At 31.3% G+C, this 21,251-nt stretch overlaps 2 protein-coding genes across 2 annotated transcripts; one reads left to right on the top strand and one right to left on the bottom strand.

The window, feature by feature from the left end:
* Positions 1-238: 238 nt before the first annotated feature.
* On the bottom strand, positions 239-11,417 carry LOC139512821 (ELL-associated factor 1-like). The gene is made up of 7 exons (XM_071300750.1): positions 11,212-11,417; positions 8,363-8,457; positions 7,859-7,995; positions 6,595-6,770; positions 5,439-5,531; positions 4,377-4,481; positions 239-2,511 (listed from the first exon to the last, which is right to left on the bottom strand). The coding sequence occupies exons 1-7, from the start codon at positions 11,309-11,311 to the stop codon at positions 2,459-2,461; spliced, it is 759 nt and encodes a 252-aa protein (XP_071156851.1). The 5' UTR covers positions 11,312-11,417; the 3' UTR covers positions 239-2,458.
* Positions 11,418-14,479: 3,062 nt separating this feature from the next.
* Positions 14,480-20,304, top strand: LOC139512820 (tRNA N(3)-cytidine methyltransferase METTL6-like). The gene is made up of 6 exons (XM_071300749.1): positions 14,480-14,636; positions 15,461-15,786; positions 16,330-16,461; positions 17,489-17,659; positions 18,888-19,029; positions 19,975-20,304. Exons 2-6 carry the CDS (start codon positions 15,532-15,534, stop codon positions 20,292-20,294), a joined length of 1,020 nt encoding a protein of 339 aa, XP_071156850.1. The 5' UTR covers positions 14,480-14,636; positions 15,461-15,531; the 3' UTR covers positions 20,295-20,304.
* Positions 20,305-21,251: the final 947 nt, after the last annotated feature.

The raw sequence follows: 21,251 nt of genomic DNA, 5'->3' as shown, positions 1-21,251 counted from the left end.
GAAAATGAGGTAAACCTCATATGAGACCTGCAACACCTTACAATCATTTCATACATCAAATATAGTTGACCTTTTGCTTATACATGTATAGTACCTGAGAAATGAACCTAACCATTAGAAGGCTAAGCTTAAACTTTTCATAACTTAAGGGCTAATATTTACTTTCAGAGGTAAAAATTGGATAAAATTATTGGTATTCAAAATATCCACATTGAAACATATTTAAACAATAACATCATAATTGCAATAATTTAATATTTAATAATATACAAAGATATTTTTCACATTCCTTATAACATATAACAACACTAAAACATGTTTTAACATTTCTGAAGAAAAAATAATTTTTATTTGAACAATTATTCCCCAAGCTTTTCATTTGAATTGAACTCACAAACTAAGAAACAAAGCAACATATCTTAATGAGGAATGTTAATAGTCAATCTCATTTATTAAAATTTTAAAATATATAAAAAGAATAACAAAATGAGGAAATCTTTGTCCAAGAAAAATACACTTAATAAGCATATGCTACATCTATTTATAGCCTCACTTCATTCCATCAGTAATAACATCATTTCCGATATTCTTATTATATATAATCGAGAAAAAAAAGTGTCTTATAATGTGTTAAATCTGGCAAAACAAAATTTAAAATATTTTCAAAATTAAGAAGCAACCCAACCTATACAATACCCATCAATTCAGTCAAAATTACTTGAATCCCCCAAATATGTAAATAGATACCCATATGTGACACAATAAAGGAAATGTCCCATATTTTGTCTCCAAACAAAAGCCTTCCAGTTTCTTAACAAATATAACATTAAAAACTCCATTCATAAGCACAAACAGAATTCATACAATGCAAATGAATTATTAAAAAGACAAATCAACATATGATTTACCATATGTCTCATTTTACATTTGAGGTAAATGGATTTTTTCAAAAATATTCATTTATTTTTCAATGTTATAAATCAAAGCTTATAGAGCATGAACATATTTTTAAATTAAGAATCTATATGGTTTTATTACATAAAGAATCCACAAAAAATATATTATGTGCATGCCATTTAATATATTCACATTTTATCATGTATATAATGCCACAAAATGAGATCCTCAAAAAATACAAAATGTTATAGGCCATTTAGCATTCTTGCTTTCTTATGTGCCATAATGAAAGAAATAAACAAGTTACAGAAATGTACTGACATAAATGATAATTAAATTAAATTGAGCAAAGTCATTTAACTGTTGTGAGTGATCATGAGTATAAATCCATCCACATTAAAAAAGAAATACAAATAACTTGTATTTTTTTTAATGGTTCCATAAAATATGACACAGTGAGAAAAACTTAATTTTAAGTTCAGATTTTTTTTTTCTATGCAGGAATTTTAGGAATATTGTTTATCACTGTCTAAAGCTGTTCTTTGATTGCAGTATACAGCAAGATAAAAGACTCTTGGCCCATAAAATTGGATCATTGATAAAAAACAGAAAAATTAGTATTAATTTCTGTGTCAAGATGTCCAGAGGATTTCATGAAATATTTCGAAGCCTCAATTACATATTTATCATAACAGTTTGGGCAGAAATCTATATTAAGAGCTGTATTAAAAAAAACCATGCAATTAGAAGTCCATTCTATAGGTAATGAAGTAGCAAACAGGGAAATAACTTAAGAATGTAAATGGATGTTGTTTACATAAATCCACTTGTATCCTTAAGAGAGAAATTCAATCAAATACCATTAAAAGTGAAAGATGAAAAATAACAATTCCCACATATCATCTCAAACTCAAGCATTCCTCAACAGACATACCACATATATCATTCTTGAGAAACGTATTTTTTGTCATTTCAAAAATTCCCTGTATAAGATCATCAAAATCCTATAGTTAAATAGAAACCTCACAAATGATATTTAATGTTAGTCTGATGTCAAATAATTTATGTGTTGCATATAAATAACGAAAAATATGAACTCTCCCGTTTGCCCTATCTTTCCTTGTTTAATTAAGTTTGTCTAATTATTAACCCATCCACCCAAACCAAAGACAAGTTGTTATACAAATCACAGTTAATATCACTTCATCACATAAAATAGTCAAGCATTACAGTTTGAGTTAAGACTTTGAAAAGTCAATTATTAACATTAAAAACTCTCTGATATTTCTCTATCACACATTGGTGTAAAATATACATGTTTACATTTCTAGGTCACATATTAGTGTACAAGAATCTATCTGATAAATCATGTTTACATTTTCTCTATCACACAATGTTGTAAAATAACCATTAAAACATGGCTTTCATAATAAAGCACCATTTAATCTCACACTGTTGTCATTTATTGAACCATTTACACATATTCTCTCTCATGTTCAATGTAATACCCTGTAGTAGAGGTCAGTATTTAGCACAAAAGACATGTGACTAATTAATCATGTTAATCATCATCACTGTCACTACTACTTGATTCACTTAGTCTCAGATCTTCACCTGTAATATCAAACATAGAATTGTTAATGGCCAATCAAAATAATCTCTCCTTTCATTTTAAGCTGGTTACATTACTTCTTTCCAGTAGACTTCAAAAAACAAACTTGAACAAGTATGCAACAAGAATGTGTCCATAGTACATGGATGCCCCACTCACACTATCATTTTCTATGTTAAGTGGACCGTGGAATTGGGATAAAAACTTTAGTTTGGCATTAAAATTAGAAAGATCATATCATAGGGAACATGTATACTATTAAAGTTTCAAGTTTATTGGACTTCAAATTCATCAAAAACTACCTTGACCAAAAACTTTAACCTGAAACTTGCACTATCATTTTCTATGTTCAGTGGACCATGAAATTGGGGTCATCAAAAACTACCTTGACCAAAAACTTTAACCTGAAACTTGCACTATCATTTTCTATGTTCAGTGGACCATGAAATTGGGGTCATCAAAAACTACCTTGACCAAAAACTTTAACCTGAAACTTGCACTATCATTTTCTATGTTCAGTGGACCATGAAATTGGGGTCATCAAAAACTACCTTGACCAAAAACTTTAACCTGAAACTTGCACTATCATTTTCTATGTTCAGTTGAACATGAAATTGGGGTCATTAAAAACTACCTTGACCAACAACTTTATCCTGAAACTTGCACTATCATTTTCTATGTTTAGTGGACCATGAAATTGGGGGTCAAAACTCTAATTTTGCATTAAAATTAAAAAGATCATATCATAGGGAACATGTGTACTAAGTTTCAAGTTGATTGGACTTCAACTTCATACAAAACTACCCTGACCAAAGACTTTAACCTGAAACAGGACAGACGGAGGGACGAACAGACGAACGAATGGACGGATGCACAGATCAGAAAACATAATGCCCCTCTACTATCGTAGGTGGGACATAAAATTTTAACTATCAAGTGTGGGAAAGAAGATATCTCACAGGCAAATGCAAGAATTAAAACCTGTAATCATATAGGACAACAGCTCATAGTCTGCTCAGAATATAAAGGCCAAGAAATGATTCTCAAATTATTATTTGACACTAGTTATTCCACAGACAGGGTTCTCACTAAGGATTTGTGAAGGCGAGTCCAGGGACTCGTCATTTTTGGCCATGGCGAGTCCAGTAGTGAGAAGATGAAATTTTATTGATATATGATATAATTTCAGTCTCCATGTCAAAATAGAGCAAGGAAATGACATCACATTTAGATTATTTTTTAACTTTTGTTATAAAATGATGTCATAAGTGCTCGATTGATATAACATTTTACAGTTTTGATGCATCTTTAAACTCACAAGTTTTGAAAATGATGAGTCCAGACAGATTTTTATGAGTCCAGGACTCATGGACTTGCCTTAGTGAGAACCCAGAACAGTGTCACTTACTGGAAATTCCCTAATATAGAATTGGTTCACTTTAGTAAAGAGCAATTAGTTAAAACAGCAAATACATTCTATTAAGTGTATGTAATATGTGGATTCTATAATTGGCTCAAGCTACATGTATTTCAACATACTTCAAACGAATATTTTCTTAAAGAATGTCTTTTTCGATTGGTAAATTTGAATAAAGTTGAACTTAAATGTGTTTTATATTTCGGAGTTTAGTATGACGTTCATTATCACTGAACTAGTATACATATTAGTTTAGGGGCCAGCTGAAGGACGACTCCGGGTGGGGGAGTTTCTTGCTGCATTGGAGACCCATTGGTGGCCTTTAGCTGTTGGGTTGTTGTTTCTTTGCCACATTCCTCATTTCCATTCTCAATTTTATTTAATATGATTGACCTCATGTACATCTAGTATCAAAGCAAAATTGTTCAATATAAGTTACAAAATACTTACTCAGAGAAGAGGCAAACTGTGGTGGTTTGGGCTTAACCGCTGATGAGAGTGACGGCATATTAAACAGACCACCTGTTTGAGCAACTTTTTCTTGACTAGGATTTTCTGAAGAAGAAAAAACAAACTTTTAGACCAAATTAGTCTCTTTTATACTTTATCTCTACTAAGGATACAAAATATATAAATTCATCTAAAAAATGTAATATAATTTTCTTGTGAACTTTCAAAATTTACTATTGTGCCTTCACTACACTCTTTAAACATAAGGGCATTAGATTTAAATATAAACATGAGAAGATGTGGTATGATTGCCAATGAGACAAATCTCCACAAGAGACCAAATGACATAGAAATTAACAACTATAGGTCACTGTTTGGTTTGAATAATGAGTAAAACCCATTCCTCATAGTGAGTTATAAAAGGCCCTGAGTAAAACCCATTCCTCCTAGTGAGTTATAAAAGGCCCTGAGTAAAACCCATTCCTCCTAGTGAGTTATAAAAGGCCCTGAGTAAAACCCATTCCTCCTAGTGAGTTATAAAAGGCCCTGAGTAAAACCCATTCCTCATAGTGAGTTATAAAAGGCCCTGAGTAAAATAGTGAGTTATAAAAGGCCCTGAGTAAAACCCATTTCTCATAATGAGTTATAAAAGGCTCTGAGTAAAACCCATTCCTCATAGTGAGTTATAAAAGGCCCTGAGTAAAACCCATTCCTCATAGTGAGTTATAAAAGGCTCTGAGTAAAACCCATTCCTCATAGTGAGTTATAAAAGGCTCTGAGTAAAACCCATTCCTCATAGTGAGTTATAAAAGGCTCTGAGTAAAACCCATTCCTCATAGTGAGTTATAAAAGGCCCTGAGTAAAACCCATTCCCCATAGTGAGTTATAAAAGGACCTGTAATGACAAAATGTATAACAATGTTACCAGCTAGCACGAGCATTGACATCTTAAATTCTAGCTCAAGAATTCTTAATTTCTAACTGGTAAGATCTGGTATCAATGTTATTTAACTTCAGAGTTCTAAGTCTCCTAACTGAACAGTTTTTATGTGGTTAACTTACTTGGTTTATCTTCTGTTTCAGAATCACTATCACTACTGGAAGCATAACTACTGCTATCATCACTTATTTCACCAAGACCAAAAGGACAGGCATCTGAAATATTTACAATTAAGTTATCTTTATAGTTTTATTCAATTTAACAAAAAAATCATTTCATCATTCACCCTGGTATGTTTCTTAGCAAATTTGTTGATGTTTCTTTGATCTGCCACTTTCAAGCAAGCATAACTTTTGTTTAAGTATTAGTATGACTCCATTTACCAAGAAATGAGTTTATTTTTAGATACATAATAATTCAACATAAACAACATAATGACTTACAACTTAAACTAGAGGAAACAACTTTTACATGAGCACTAGAGCACAGCTGAAATAATTTTCAAAATAGCAATTCATCAATGATTACCTTGTATACAGATGATTAACCTTTGAACTATGTGATTACCTTGTGTACTTATAAAAAGTAAAATCACAAAAATACTGAAGTCAGAGGAAAATCAAATCGCAGAGTCCCTAATCATGGCAAAATCAAATGACAAAACTCATCAAAAATGAATGGACAACAACTGTCATATTCCTGACTTGGTACAGGCATTTTCAAATGTAGCAAATGGTGGATTAAACCTTTCACTTTGTATGACAGTTATAATTACCTTGTGTACATACAATTACTTTGTGTACTACATATTAACCGTATGTACATGTGAATATTGTGTGTACTACATGATCACCTTGCATACTTCACATGTTGGAATTATTTTCAGAAGATCACCTTCTAACAAGATTTAAAGTTTGGAAAGCCAAAAATATTATATATACCAATAGACAATAATCTTAAATGACAATGTCAATAGGAGGATATTTGTATAACTATTTATATAATACATTTTAAAGTTGTTAGAATTTATAAATAAACAATTTTTTAAAGGATTATAAATTTGCATGTCAGTAGTACATTTGATGTTACTTTTGGTATGTAGGTTCAAAAAACAATCTATCCCAAATTTCCATTCAATTTGTCCTTCATAATTACAAGCAAACTGTTTATGGACATAATTTGGCAGTAATTTTTCTCATGATCAAAAAGAAACGTAGATGTATGGACTAAAGAAGCTTAGATGTGTCATGCCCTCAAAAGTATGTATTGACAATTTACCTTTACTAGTTTCATCTTGTGGCAGATTGACAGGTGTTACAGAGGGAGAGTTAGTGTGTGATGGTGGACTGACTTGTGGAGGGTTTTTAGGCTTCACTGGAGAATTTTTCTGTCTGTTAACTTCAACTGGGGTCAGAGGTCTTCCACCAAGTGCTGCTTTACTGCTTCCTTCAATTCTGTAATAAAGGTGCACAGATAAATCAATACATCTTTGTATTAAAACGTTTTTGAATTGAAATTTAAAAATGTTAAGGGTTCAAATAAATTTAACAAGTGAAACTGTGAGCTACAAATGTACTGCTCACTGATGATACCCCCGCTTCAAGGGGTTAATTTTAATAGTGTAAAACTATGGAAATGTTTGTAAAACAGGAAGTTGTGGAGTGATGAATCTGAAAACGCATCACACAGTATAGCTGACATATATAAACTCTGAAACCAAATTTCAGAAATCCTTGTATTGCAGTTGCTGAGAAAAATGTGACCAAACTTTTCAACTTGGCTATCAGGTGTAAAATGATACAAGTGTTCGGTAAACAGGAAGTTGCTGAGTGATGAATCTGAAAATGCATCACACAGTATAACTGATGATATATTAACCCTGAAACCAAATTTCAGAAATCCTTTTAATGTAGTTCCTGAGAAAAATGTGAAGAAAAATATTCGTAGAACAGATGGACTGACGGAAGGATGGATGGATGGATGGATGGACAGACAGAGGTAAAACAGTATACCCCCCCTTTCAAAGCGGGGGTATAATTAATAGGGGATAATGTCATTCACAGTAGTAACACAAAAAAATAATAATTCTGCAACAGTAGTGATTTATGATAATGTTTGATGCTAGCCAATATTACATTCATATACTGTAATTCCTATTCTAATGCAATCCATAAATATGAAGAGCCAAGAGATAACAAGGGAACATTCAAAACTCAAGAAGCATGTTAATTTTAAGATTATCATTGTATTATGACACTTATCAGTAAATACATCTTGCAGTGTAAATTATTACATTGTCCCCCTTATTTCTCATTATCATTAAATGTGTTACCAAAATGGTCAATGTCATGAAAATCTCATCAATATCAGGTTTCAAATTTAATCTTTAACTTCCTATAATTAAAGATAAAGTTTTGCTTTCCATCTTTCAAATTATTTTATTGGCTTCTTAACTTTCTTACTACCCTAATGAATTCATTAGAGATCACACCAATGTTTACATTGTACCTTGTTTGAGATCACACCAATGTCTACATTGTACCTTGTTTTTTTCAACTGTATGTTATTTGTAAGTTTCTCTAAGGTAAAAGTTCCTGTCTGATGATCTATAATTAACACACATTCCTTCAGACATGGTCGCTTGTGACCCTTATAAACTGTATGATCTGTCCCAGCACCCTGAAATGTAATTAACATATTCATTCATACTAAATAACTTTAAATACTAAAGGTAAGAAATATGAATATCCATTTTGAGTCTGGTCTACACAGTTTGAAAGTTGTCTCATTGGCAATCATACAACATCTTTTTTTTTATAAAATAGATTATAAATTATTTATAATTCATAATTGTTAACATAATAATTTCTTTTAAATGTTTATCATTTATCAATTTACAGAGTTTTAACGTATCATCAGTTTTTCAAATTATTTTAAGATATGTATTATGTACATTGTACATCCTAAGGTTTAAAGGTAATTATACTAGGATACAGCATTTCATGTACAAGCACAGATTTTGTTATCCACTTTTTAACTATCTTACCTCGACATGGGGAACTGATACAGTTATTTGATGACCTTCACCTACTTCTACTGTGGAATCTTGAGTTGTATCAACTGATGCTGGTTTGAAATCATCTGTTAAAATATATTTAACTTATTCATATACATGTACATATACAATGTATACTATAATATATAATATTGGCACAGTAGACATAATAGAACACAGATTAGTAACATTGTTATTACCTTTATTGAGATATGTACGATGAAAAGATTTCAAATCTGAATCTCGTCTTTTTTAGGATGTTACAGGTTCCCTTATCACTAAATATGCTTTGTTAGTGTGTGTTTAATGTCTACCACTAGTAAAATTGTATAAGGAACCAGGTCAGTCTCTTCTCACTTAATGGCTAAATAGCCTGTGTGAGATAATGACATCAGTTACTACATTTGTTTCTAATAATACTTCAGTAAATGGCCAGAAAGAGGATCCACAGAAGCTTGTGCAAATCAAATTCAAACTTATAGAGGTATGTTTCAATAAGACCCATAATGACTCTAATGACTCTTACTTGTAGTACATGTACTAGTAAGATTAAACTTGTGTAGCCAAGTCTGGCCTGTGTTTTTCATCATAATGATCCCTCTGATCATTTTATAATTGACCATAATTGTTAATAATCATTTCTTTAATATTTCTAAAGACATAATATATTACTGAGACTTGACACTCAGCATTAAGCACTGTTTCACTGTAGGGTCATTGCTAGTTTGTTTGTGATGGAACAACTGATTTAATAATTGATTTGTTATTCAAATGGGTCTATGATTTTTCATACAAGAGTGACATATTGTTTATTTTCTGTTCTCTACTTTCAAAAATATGTAAATCAAACCCCAAAGTGAAAAGGAAACATTATTAACTTATACGTATACATTGTACTGTAACATAATAAAGTCTCATGTCTAAGCAGATGCACCCAGGAAAAATTACTTCTTGTTGAATAATATTCCTGTTCAGAACACTCCATCTAAACATATAATACGTACATGTATATGAGCATTGTGAAATAAGAGTGGTGGATAGACATTAACAACGGCACATGCTCCCTTGGTCACAAGCGGTAATTTTCATATCACTTGACTCTGCTGAGAATTTTTTTTATCAGACAGTAAGATGAAAGGGAAATTTCGTAAAATAGTGATAATTATTATAATGGGGACAAAGTCCCCTAGCTATTACAGTAGAAAAATCAATAAAAAAAATAAAAAATCGAAATTCTCATTGTACTAATGAACTCAAAATCGGGAAAATTTCTTTTGTCACTTTTTTAATTCCTGCATTTGCAGAGAACGCTGAAATCTACTTCCTTCTTCCGGTCTCGTTGTTGTGAGTCTTTCACACCTGTCAACCTGTGACAATGAAAATGCAGGTCATGACCTGCATTGAAGAATCAAATCTCAGGTCATAACGCGTACGAACTTTTTCGAGCTGAATTTCAGTATTTATTGTACATTTTCTTATAATGTATATCAAAGATACCAAAACATCAATGCATGTTCACTTTGTTAAGTCATTTTAAATCTTATTAAATATTATTTCATTGCACTTTTAAAGATTTTTATAAATTTGTGTAACTCAGTCTTATGTGCTTTACTTTTTGAGAAAAAATACTACAATCATCAAACACTAGAATTTCATGTAATTCTTAAAAGCCTTTACCCATAATATTTTTCATTAAACAAGGAAATTAGACTATGATAAAATATAGTAATACATTTAACATGGTTAAAGGAAGTATAAATGTAAAAAATAATTTTCAACTTTTTTTTTAAAAATTGTATAAAGGTATAAAAATAATGAAAAGTTATTTTTCAATATGTATTTGAATTTTATATTTTTATGATTTAATCTTTTTCACCCATAAAACATAAATATAAGGAATAATTTTGAATGGTGACAAATAAGGGGAAGTAACTCTAGTTCAGTTTGTAAACTAATGGTGCAATTTATTTACGACCTAAAGCTACAAATGTAAGGTAATTGGTGTTAATTAACAGTGTGTTTGACACCAAAGCTGTCAAGTGAAGCCATGCACTTAATGGGTCACTTAATTTGACAGTTAACATAGCTAGATGAACTTCCTGTTCATGGAAGAATTACGAATTTGCCGGTATTTCAAAGGAATATTACTTATGAAATCAATCTGAAGGTTAAGAAATATGGGTGAAATCGGGTCATTTTCGGAATTCCCGGGTTATTTCAATGACCTGGCGGGTGTTCCGGGTGATCCCTCAGAATTGTGAAAATATCAGATCACACGCGCAGAATACGGGTCAGTTGACAGGTATGGTCTTTGAGTAGTCTAGTAAAATATAGGAACTCAAGGAACAAAATACCAATATTTCATTTTTAATAATTCTTTGTCTTTGATATGAATTAACGTTACCTGATGCATTGCGTTTCTTTGTTTATATTGAACATGCTGTCATAACTTAAAATAACGTCACTTGTAAAATCCCTAACAACAGAACCAGAATCGGAAACGTTACGGTATTTCCGTTGGTTTTTTTTAACAAATATGTAAGTTACAAAAAAAATAATTCATACACTACAGACTTCGTCCCCATTCACAGATAATGACTGCCTCATATTATTATCACTATTTCCAAATAAAAAAAACACATCTTGGCTGATCTGTCTAAAATTTCATATTTTCTGACAACGGAATGTTATTTATTCAATGGACAAGGTAATTCAAGGGAATTGTCCATAATGTCTCGGTTTATTGCAACTAATATACAACTATATTGTATATTTCACAGGTAATTTTGTTATGGTAATCTCAGTGTGAAAATAACATATGGCACGATATTGATACTCACATCGGATTGAATGAAAAGCTACTTTTGATTTAGGAGCAAAGGTAGAACCTAATTTCAGTTCGTGCACTTCATTATCGACTTGGAGACTTTTATCGCCCATGATCTGTAGTATTAAAATAATTCTATTACATCTTTTAAACTTTGCAAAAAAGTTACGTTTTATCTGTGAAAACTTGCGTCTAATACTACCGGATATGGGACTACGACGAACGGCTAAAAACAAGTATATATTTCTGATCTCAGTTCTATAAAACCGTGAATCACATACATTCTAGCCAGAATCAATAGATATTTAGTAATCTTAGTAGGTGGTGTAGTCAATATATTGAAGCATTAGTTATTTTTTAAGAGACAACTAGATGTTTTAAGTTTCGTTACGTTTGGCTATTGGGATAAAGGGAATACTATTCCCAATAAATATAGCATTATTGGCATTATACAAGTATTCTTGACATTTACATTTATGGGTCAAACCTGGGCCTATATTACTATGTCTTTTAAAATCTCACATGTCGGTTTAAAGCTCATTAGCTTTACTGTTGTCTCTGTTTGTATACCGGCCCTGTCGACTCTAAACAACTTAAATTGCGGCCTGATTATTATGTCAAACCCTGTTTTCTCCATAAAGTCCAACCGGCCCATACAGATACAATGTACTCATCTTGACTTCTATACATGTAAATTTTTAACTACTTATATTAGTATTGTCGGGCTTGCAGGAATCTGTATTTGTCTTAAAAATTCTTAGTATAATCTGAGACTACTATAACACATAGTAGTGTTCCTAACCGTCATACCGTTGATAATATTGATAGATTTTTTTTAATGGTATGAAAGTATAAAGTTCGGACAACCAACATTAGTCTCAAATAATCGGTTTTCACTGAATAAGAAAACTCAATCATCATAGAAATGCAAGGCATACCTAACTTGTTGTTAATTCCTATAATAGTATATATAGATTGTCACTATAGTATCCGGAACATATGAGTATTTGGACCATATATATATATATATATATATATATATAAGTATTTTGCACATACGATTAGAGGGACAGCACGTCATCATAAACACTGTTATTGTAATATTGAATGAATAACAGCTAAACTGAGCGGAACCGCCGGTAATCTTATGTCTTCATAGATGGTGATGGTCCGCAAATTGTTAGACAATATCAAAATGTCTAAGATCTATGATTCCGTCGCAACCAAATAAGAGCATGTATGGTCCAAATATTCATATGGTCTGGGACATATCCAATTCCATTCTGAAGACTAGCATTAACTATTAATGATTCTTTTATTCCCGGCATCAACCATCGTCTTTGGAATAATCTTGATGATTCAACTCGTGATGTGGAATCAATTAATAAATTTAAAACTGAACTAAAAAACCGTTATCCTCAGAGTAATATATTTGTACCGAAGCAATATGAATTTGGAAATCGAAAATTGAATATAATTCTCACCCAACTTCGATGTTTTGCATCATCCTTAAACTATGATCCATATAGGGTCAATATTATTTCTGACCCTCCTTGCCGCCGTGGTGTTAATCGCGAAGATTCCTATCATTTCTTTTTTAAATGTATATTATATTCATACACACGAAATAAAATGTTTGAAAGTCTGCGCTGGCTTCCAAATGATTGTAAAATTAACATAGAACTACTAACCTCGGGTAGTTGTCTTCTTTCTCTAGAGCAAAACCAAACCATTTTCAAAAATGTCTCTGAGTTTATTAAAAGTTCGGAAAGATTTCAAATTGTCTAGATAGCAAACCATGATCGCACACACATCATCATCTAAGTAAAATTCTTCCCCCTTTTTTATTTTTCGTTTTTTTAATTTTGTATTTATTTTTTTTGTGTTTCTGTTTTCTAAATATTCATTTATTTATTTATATATTTTTTCTTCTTCTCTGTATTATTATTATTTTCTTTTTCTTTAATTTTCCGTCTTTTGATCCATATTTATATATATATATATATATATACTAAATAGATATACCATTCTATACATGCATGCTCATACATATATTTTTGTATTATATTGCTATAAATGTTACTGAATGGAGAAGACTTCATAAGTCTGTTTGACTTGTGTCTTATCCAATTTGTACTTAAACAAATAAAATTTGTTTAAACTACATATTCAATAGGTGTGTTGGTCGAGTTTGCCAGCAGTTTGCTTATAAACTTCTGAAATTTTAAGTAAGCCGTTTAAAAAACGACATATATGCAAAACATTACAATAAACAATAAATTTTAGTTCACACTGAATTGTTTAACATTTGTTATTTCAGGGCCTTTTATAGCGTTAACTTAGTTATGCTCATTGTTGAAGTCCGTGGGTGACCGGCTATAGTTGTTAATTATTGTGTCATTTGGTCTCTTTCATTGGCAATCATACCACATCTTCTTTTTTATATTCAAATAAATCAGAAAACCATTTAATTTAATTGAGAACTATACCACACATAGTTATCAAATAAAATTATAACAAAAAAAGTATAAAAATGAGGAACATAAGAAACAAGTGAAACAGCACATGAATCAATGGCAAATTAAAATAACACATTAGCACAGTACTTGTAGTTGAGATTTCAAAACATATCATGATGATGTTTAGGTCATCGAAAATTCACACCATTAACAATAAGAGTGCACACTCTGAAATGTCTGGCCTTCTTTTTTTAACAATGCATTGATATTATGTTGATAAACCTAAATATAAAGCTTAATTATAACTATCACATTAACTTAAAATGATCCCCAAAAAAATATATTAGACGAGAGAAACATCATAATAAACCTGTTTCAAAAAGAAATATATTAGAAATAAGTTAACAATGACTTATTGTAAGAGTTTTTGCCCTTGAAAAATAATTAATTTCTAGCCATTTTTGTCTTTTTTTTGTAGAAACTATAATAGACAGAGAGAAATTTTTGGAAGCGAAATAGTTAGTCAAAATAAGATCGATCTACATATGAGACTTTTATTATGAGTCAACTTGTCAGAAAATTTTCAGAAACCATAGGAAACTATAAATGGAAAAACTGTTCAGTAAAATAAGATTTACTGAATAAGTCAAACAGTTGAAATCCTTGTATGAGTTGTTGTCCTTGAACTATGCTTTTTTAAACGTATTTTTATGATTAAGGCCTAACTTAATTTTCTTGAATTAAATGGAAAGTTTTACAAACGCAGATGACATTTAAAATAATTAGCTATTCACGAAATTGAATATTTATTTTAGCATTTACCCTGTTAATGTGGTATACGTGGCAAGTTGCCTCTGAGACACCTGAAATTGCTGAATGTTGAAACATTTAACATGTTTAAACTAGAGTTATAATATTCTGCCATTCTGCCTCTCTGTATATAAATTAAAACTGAACTGAAAGGAATCGACCAAAGATCGTAAGAATAAAATATTCAACACTTTCAATGAGCACTTTTTTCTTTTTTGAAGGAGAAAGACCACGATGATGCTTCATACTACAGATGCCTTATGTTATAAAATTTCAGTCTGTCACATGTCCATTGTCCTTGACCTCATTTTCATGGTTCAGTGACTACTTCTGTTCTCAAGATTGTGAATTGGAAGTGGATATCACTGATTGTTTAGACTAGGCTTTAGGAGAAAATTCTCCAATTTACAGAGATATTTTTACTTATTTACAACAAACTGGAACTACGGAATGAAGAAACCTCTTTTATTAATAAATTGCCTTCTGTCTTTATATGATGTAAGAACCAATAAGAGAGGATCATCTTTCAGCATAAAAAATCTAGATTGAGCTGTGTCGAATTCGAAGGTTTCACATGCTCCATGTTAAAACATAATCAGTATAATACATTCCAAATGACTTATTGCAACTTACACCTTGTTACAATAAGTACTCAGATTTGGTTGTTCATCCTAATTAGCTTTGTTATGATAGAAAGATATTTAAGAATTGCTCTTGTCAAATGTAATCTTGTTAAAAAGAATATACTGGAAATTCATATTTTCTGTACAACAAAAAAAGTGATCAAAGCATACTCTTTAAAAAGAGTAAAAGCTGCTTGCATATAAATGATAGAGAAGCTAAATGAACACGATGAACAAAATTACAAAGAAGTTAACTACATGCATGCATATAGAAATGTTCAATAATTCAGTAACACAATACAGTATACAGTAAACAAATTACTACAACTCCAACATCCTTTGATATTAATGATATGCATTTTTTTTTCAGTTTTTTTTAAGAAAGTATATTATTGAATTGTCGAACAGCTGCAGGTTTCCATTGAAGTTTAACCCAGCAGCATGTGTGAGGAATCCAATAAGAAACCTTTTCCATTTCAAATATCTTCAGTATGCCCAAGGAATTTGACAGAGGCAGAAAAAATAAAATTAGAAAAGGACAAGAATGTTATATCAGAATTTAAACAGAATAAGTTAGAAAATGAAGCCCAGAAAAACTGGGATTTGTTTTATAAAAGGAATACAACGAAGTTTTTCAAAGATAGACATTGGACTAAGCGTGAATTTAGTGATTTGTTTTATGAAGAAGATGAACAGGTAGGCAGATTTTTCTCGACTCTGTTTAAATGAAAAGTTAAATCACAAAAATACTGAACTCTCGAGGAAAATTCAAAACGGAAAGTCCCTAATCAAATGGCAAAATCAAAAGCTTAAACACATCAAACAAAGGGATGACATCTGTCATATCCCTGACTTGGTACATACAAATGTAGGTAAAAATGTCAAAAAAAGTGGTACAGCAGTCAACGATGTGTTATTATCTTAATAACTATAAAAACCAACAGAAATACAAACAAACATTTAAAATGAAAGCATAGATATTTTATTGCTGTCTGTACTTTTTAAATAGCACTTGTAGATGTAGAATCCAGGGGCGGATGCAGGAATTTTCGAAAGGGGGGGTGCTAACCCAGGGCACCCAGGGCAAAGGGGGGCTGCAAAACATATGTCCCGATACAAATGCATTGATCGGCAAAAATAAAGGGGGGGTGCGCACCCCCGGAACCCCCCCCCCTGGATCCGCCACTGGAATCTATCTTTTGTTTTACTAAAGTATTGATATCTTTTTATTGTTTACAGACAGAAGACTGCAAAACTATTTTGGAGGTTGGTTGTGGAGTGGGCAATTTTCTTTTCCCTTTATTGGAAGAATTTAAAAAGTTAAACTTTTATGCCTGTGATTTTTCAATAAGAGCTGTGCAGTTTGTAAAGGTATGTCATGGTTAATGTTGACTATTCTTCTTAAAACAAACAACATAGATATAGGAAGATTTGGTATAAGTTCCAATGCGACAACTCTCTATCCAAGTCACAATTTATAAAAGTAAACCATCATAGGTCAAGGTACAGTCTTCAACACCGAGCTATAAAGGGCCCCATAAAATTACTAGTGTAAAACCATTTAAACAGGAAACCCAACGGTCTTATCTATGAATCTATTTAAAAAACGAGAAACACTTTTGAATCACATTAACAAACGACAACTACTGGTACTGAACATCTGATTCCTGACTTAGGACAGGTGCAAACAATTGCAACGGGTTTTAAACGTTTTAATGGTACCAAACCTTCACCCTGAAACAATATATATATAGTGTAACATCACATCATAGAAGGACACACTATAAAATATCAGTTGGAAAGACTTAACTCAACATAAAATTGCGAAAGGAAATGGTGAATATGTCAAAGCGACAACCACCCGACCATAGAGCAAACAACATTTAAACAGAATGATTAGATACTATGCAGTCATCCATTGTTATAGGTACCATTTTTTGTGGTACAAGAAAACATTGTACATGTTGCATTACTAGTAGATTCTTGATATCCTGGTTTGGAAAAAAATCTGTGTACAAGCCAATTGGAAACTTGGTTTTTGTTGAGCATTTTAACAAATCTGGTTCTGCCTTTATCATCATGTTTATGTATGTTTAATAACTAGATCTACAAAAATCAGTACATGTATTTCTTGAATGATCATGGGACACTGATTCACACACAAATAAATTCAAATTTATAAACCTTGTCGATATTGTAGAACATGTATTTGAAATTAAAAAAAAATTGATCCCAAGAATGACAATTAATCCACAGTAAATTTTTTTGGTTATTGTCTTGTGTTAATGTTCATTTAATCTGTACCAAAAAATCACAAACATGAAAAATATAAAGATTATTTAGTATAGCATTTCACTGGTGCATATTCTGTTTCATGTAATGGTACATTTTTTTGTAGGAGAATAGTTTGTATAATCCTGATCGATGCCATGCCTTTCAGTGTGATATCACATGTGATGATCTGTGTAAAGAAATACCACCAGACAGTGTTGATGCTGTGTCCATGATATTTGTTTTGTCAGCCATTCATCCAGATAAAATGGTGGCAGCTCTTAAGAATATTTTGAAGGTTAAATTTTATACTAACCATTGAAAGCTAAGGTAGTTGATATGTAAGACATAAACAAATTTGTTATACCCCTGCTTTGAAAAAGGGGTATACTGTTTTAGCTCTGTCTGTCCATCCATCCCGCCAGTCCGTCCATCCGTCCCATGAATATTTTTCATCGCATTTTTCTCAGGAACTACAATGCAAGGATTTCTGAAATTTGGTTTCAGGGTATATACTGTTTTACCTCTGTCTGTCCATCCATCTTTCAGTCCGTCTGTCCATTTGCCCATGAATATTTTTCGTCACATTTTTCTCAGGAACTACAATGCAAGGATTTCTGAAATTTGGTTTCAGGGTTAATATATGTCAGGTTTACTGTGTGATGCGTTTTCAGATTCATCACTGGACAACTTCCTGTTTACCGAATACTTGTATCATTTACACATGATGGCTGAGTTGAAAATTTTCGTCACATTTTTCTCAGGAACTACAATGCAAGGATTTCTGAATTTTGGTTTCAGGGTAAATCTAAGTTAGCTATACCCTGTGATGTGTTTTCAGATTCACCACTTTACAACTTCCAGTTTACCGAACATTTGTATCATTTTACACATGATGGCCAAGTTCAAAATTTTGTCACATTTTCCTCAGGAACTACAATACAAGAATTTCTGAAATTAGGTTTCAGGGTCAATATCTGTCAGCTTTACCGTGTGATGTGTTTTCAGATTCATCACTTGACAACTTCCTGTTTACCGAACACATGTATCATTTTACACATGATAGCCAGAAAATTTTCATCACATTTTTCTCAGGAACTACAATACAAGAATTTCTGGAATTTGGTTTCAGGGTTAATATATGTCAGCTTTACTGTGTGATGCGCTTTTATAATCATCACTCGACATCTTCCTGTTAATAGAACACTTACATATTTTTACACTATTAACATTATCCACTTGCGGCGGGGGTATCATCAGTGAGCAGTAGCTTGCAGTTACACTTGTTCTTGTTTTGTTGAACAAGGTTAGATCCAGAAAAAAATGATTCAGTTCTAAAGGATTTGAGATCGTAAAATAAATATACTTTAAAGAATCTTCAGGATTTGTGGTGTCATTTAAGTCATTTAATGTATAATCAAACATAGTAGAAGTTATAGTTGTGGTATTCATTCAATAAATCAATTTAACCTCATTAAGTGTTATTATTTTACTGTGAAATATATTTTAATCCATTGTTATTGCAGATATTAAAACCAGGAGGTTGTATTTTGTTTAGAGATTATGGTTTATACGACCATGCCATGTTAAGATTTGGTCCAGGCCACAAGTTATGTGAGAACTTTTATGTACGCCAAGATGGTACAAGGGCTTACTATTTCAAAACAGGTTAGTGTGGAGTAAATATACATTGAAGTTATGGTAGGTTTGTGTAGTTGTTAGTATGGGGTACCAATAGTCAAAAGGTATGATGAATATAAAGATGTGGTATGATTGCCAATGAGACAACTCTTCACAAGGCACCAAATGACACAATTATGAACTTTGGGTCACTGTACGTCCTTCAACAATGAGCAAAATACAAACTGCATAGTCGACTATAAGACCACATTTATGGTTCCAATAATTCACACATCAGAAACAGGAGTCTTTAGGTGTTTATTAGATATTACGGTAATAATAATTACCAGTAATAAAACATACATGAATAGGCTGGTAATTTATTAATTTGAATAAGCCATTTATTGTTTGTTTATAGAATGATTTTTAGATGTACATGTACAATGTGTTTAGGTGAATTTCTGAATTACTCTACAAGTAAATATTTGTTTTTTTCTGTTATGATTATCATGATAACTCAATAGTGTAAATTCAGAAATTATTGTGAGGTTTTTATTATTTTAAATAATTTGCCTGGGTGAGCATTGCAATAATAAGAACTTGCATTCTGATATTATGAGGCCTTATGTGACTTCTGGCGTGGAGAGAATTAAGGTTAAGGTAAGGCGTTCTGATATCTGATACATATATAATCAATAATTTCTGAAATTGCAATAATTAATCTTGCATTTTTGTCAATTTTTCAAAATAATAAATCCAGGTAAATAATTTCTGAATTTACATACAGTAGTCTATTTTAAGGTTGATATGTGCTGTTTGGTCTTGAACTTCAAAGACTTTTTCAGCTTATTACTCACTTAGATTTAATAAACCAGACATGATTTTACTTGAGGTTCTTTGAAAAGTGATACTTTAAAGGTAAAAGTGTTTTATATATATGCTATCATATCATATATATATAGCTTATGTATTAATGTCTTGATTATATTGTAGATGAATTAACATTACTTATGGAATCAGCTGGCTATAGTTGTGGGAATTGTGAATATATCCAAAGAGAGACTGTGAATAAGAAGGAAGGATTGTGTGTTCCACGGATATTTGTTCAGGCAAAGTTCATCAAAAATATAGCTGACAAAGTGAACTCATCACAACCTATTGAAGTAAACAAGACAGGTGAATGTACTACTGGCGATAAACAAGAAGAAACCATCACAAGTAAAGGAGAGGGCAAAAATACAAACAATCAAGAAACTGTGGTTTTAGATAACTGTTGTAATATACAAGATACAATTGAAGTTATTAAAAGTTGATCATTTATAATTGTTTTTTTTAATAAGTTTAATACCATAGTCAAGAACTTCATCAGTGTTTGTGTTTTAATATACAATGTATTCTAATGGTGTTTTTTTTTTTGTCACTTACAACTTTTGTCATAGTGATTTTATCTGGCAGCAGAGGTGGTGACACCTTAATCATCTGGTATGAATTTTTATATTAAAGAATGGAGTGGACCTGGACCCTTCATACTTGTATGTAGATGTCTTATGTTACGAAGATTCTGTCTGTCTTATGTCTGTTTTGCTTGACCTCATCTTTACGGATTATGAAATGCTTAAAATTTTTGTTGTTGTTTTTTTTTCATGTGAATTGCTCACCTACTAAAAGCAGTAAGATAACTATAATTGGTATATGAGATCTTTGCAAAGTTTACATGCATGTCAAAAAAGGGTTCAATCTACTTAAACCTCATTTAAAAGATCAGTGATTGAGTTGAAGTTAACAGTATGCAAACTTGAAATCAACTTGAAATCATGGTACATATACAATGTAGAAACACCAAAAAAGACAAGTCAAAGAAAAAACATTAATACAATGGCAAAAACAAAAACAGACCAATAGCCAAACTGTCTAAAAACTAAAGACTGAGCAATGCCCAAAATTAACAAGATTATTCTAAGAGCATAAATCATCAGGTGCTCTGCATAGTTATTTAAACATTTTTGTCTAAATAAAAAAATCAAGTCTGAAATCATATAAATATTTTAATCCAACAATCATAGTTCATAACTATTAAAATTAGTACAAAATAAATCAATAACGCTATTATATCTAGTCCTACAGCTTAAAAACATTAACATTCCAATTTTAACATGAAAAATATAGTATTAAAAAAATATTTAAAGGTTGTCTTTAAAAAAAAAACTTTTTTCTATCAATTTGAACCAGAATTAAGTTAAATGAAACTTATATCAACTTTTCTTCTGATT

Source organism: Mytilus edulis, chromosome 2, assembly GCF_963676685.1.
Source record: "Mytilus edulis chromosome 2, xbMytEdul2.2, whole genome shotgun sequence".
NCBI classification, from domain to species: Eukaryota; Metazoa; Mollusca; class Bivalvia; order Mytilida; family Mytilidae; genus Mytilus; species Mytilus edulis.
The sequence above is the reverse complement of the archived record's forward strand: the minus strand, read 5'-3'. Positions and strand labels throughout refer to the sequence as shown.

Excerpts from the sequence above, each read along its gene's own strand:
- LOC139512820 (XM_071300749.1), top strand. The coding sequence starts at position 15,532 with ATGTGTGAGGAATCCAATAAGAAACCTTTTCCATTTCAAATATCTTCA. Across the intron at positions 15,787-16,329 it reads TTTATGAAGAAGATGAACAG|ACAGAAGACTGCAAAACTAT; the intron begins GTAGGCAGATTT and ends TATTGTTTACAG. Across the intron at positions 16,462-17,488 it reads GAGCTGTGCAGTTTGTAAAG|GAGAATAGTTTGTATAATCC; the intron begins GTATGTCATGGT and ends ATTTTTTTGTAG.
- LOC139512821 (XM_071300750.1), bottom strand. The coding sequence starts at position 11,311 with ATGGGCGATAAAAGTCTCCAAGTCGATAATGAAGTGCACGAACTGAAA. Across the intron at positions 8,458-11,211 it reads AGCTTTTCATTCAATCCGAT|ATGATTTCAAACCAGCATCA; the intron begins GTGAGTATCAAT and ends ATATTTTAACAG. Across the intron at positions 5,532-6,594 it reads ACAAGATGAAACTAGTAAAG|ATGCCTGTCCTTTTGGTCTT; the intron begins GTAAATTGTCAA and ends TAAATATTTCAG.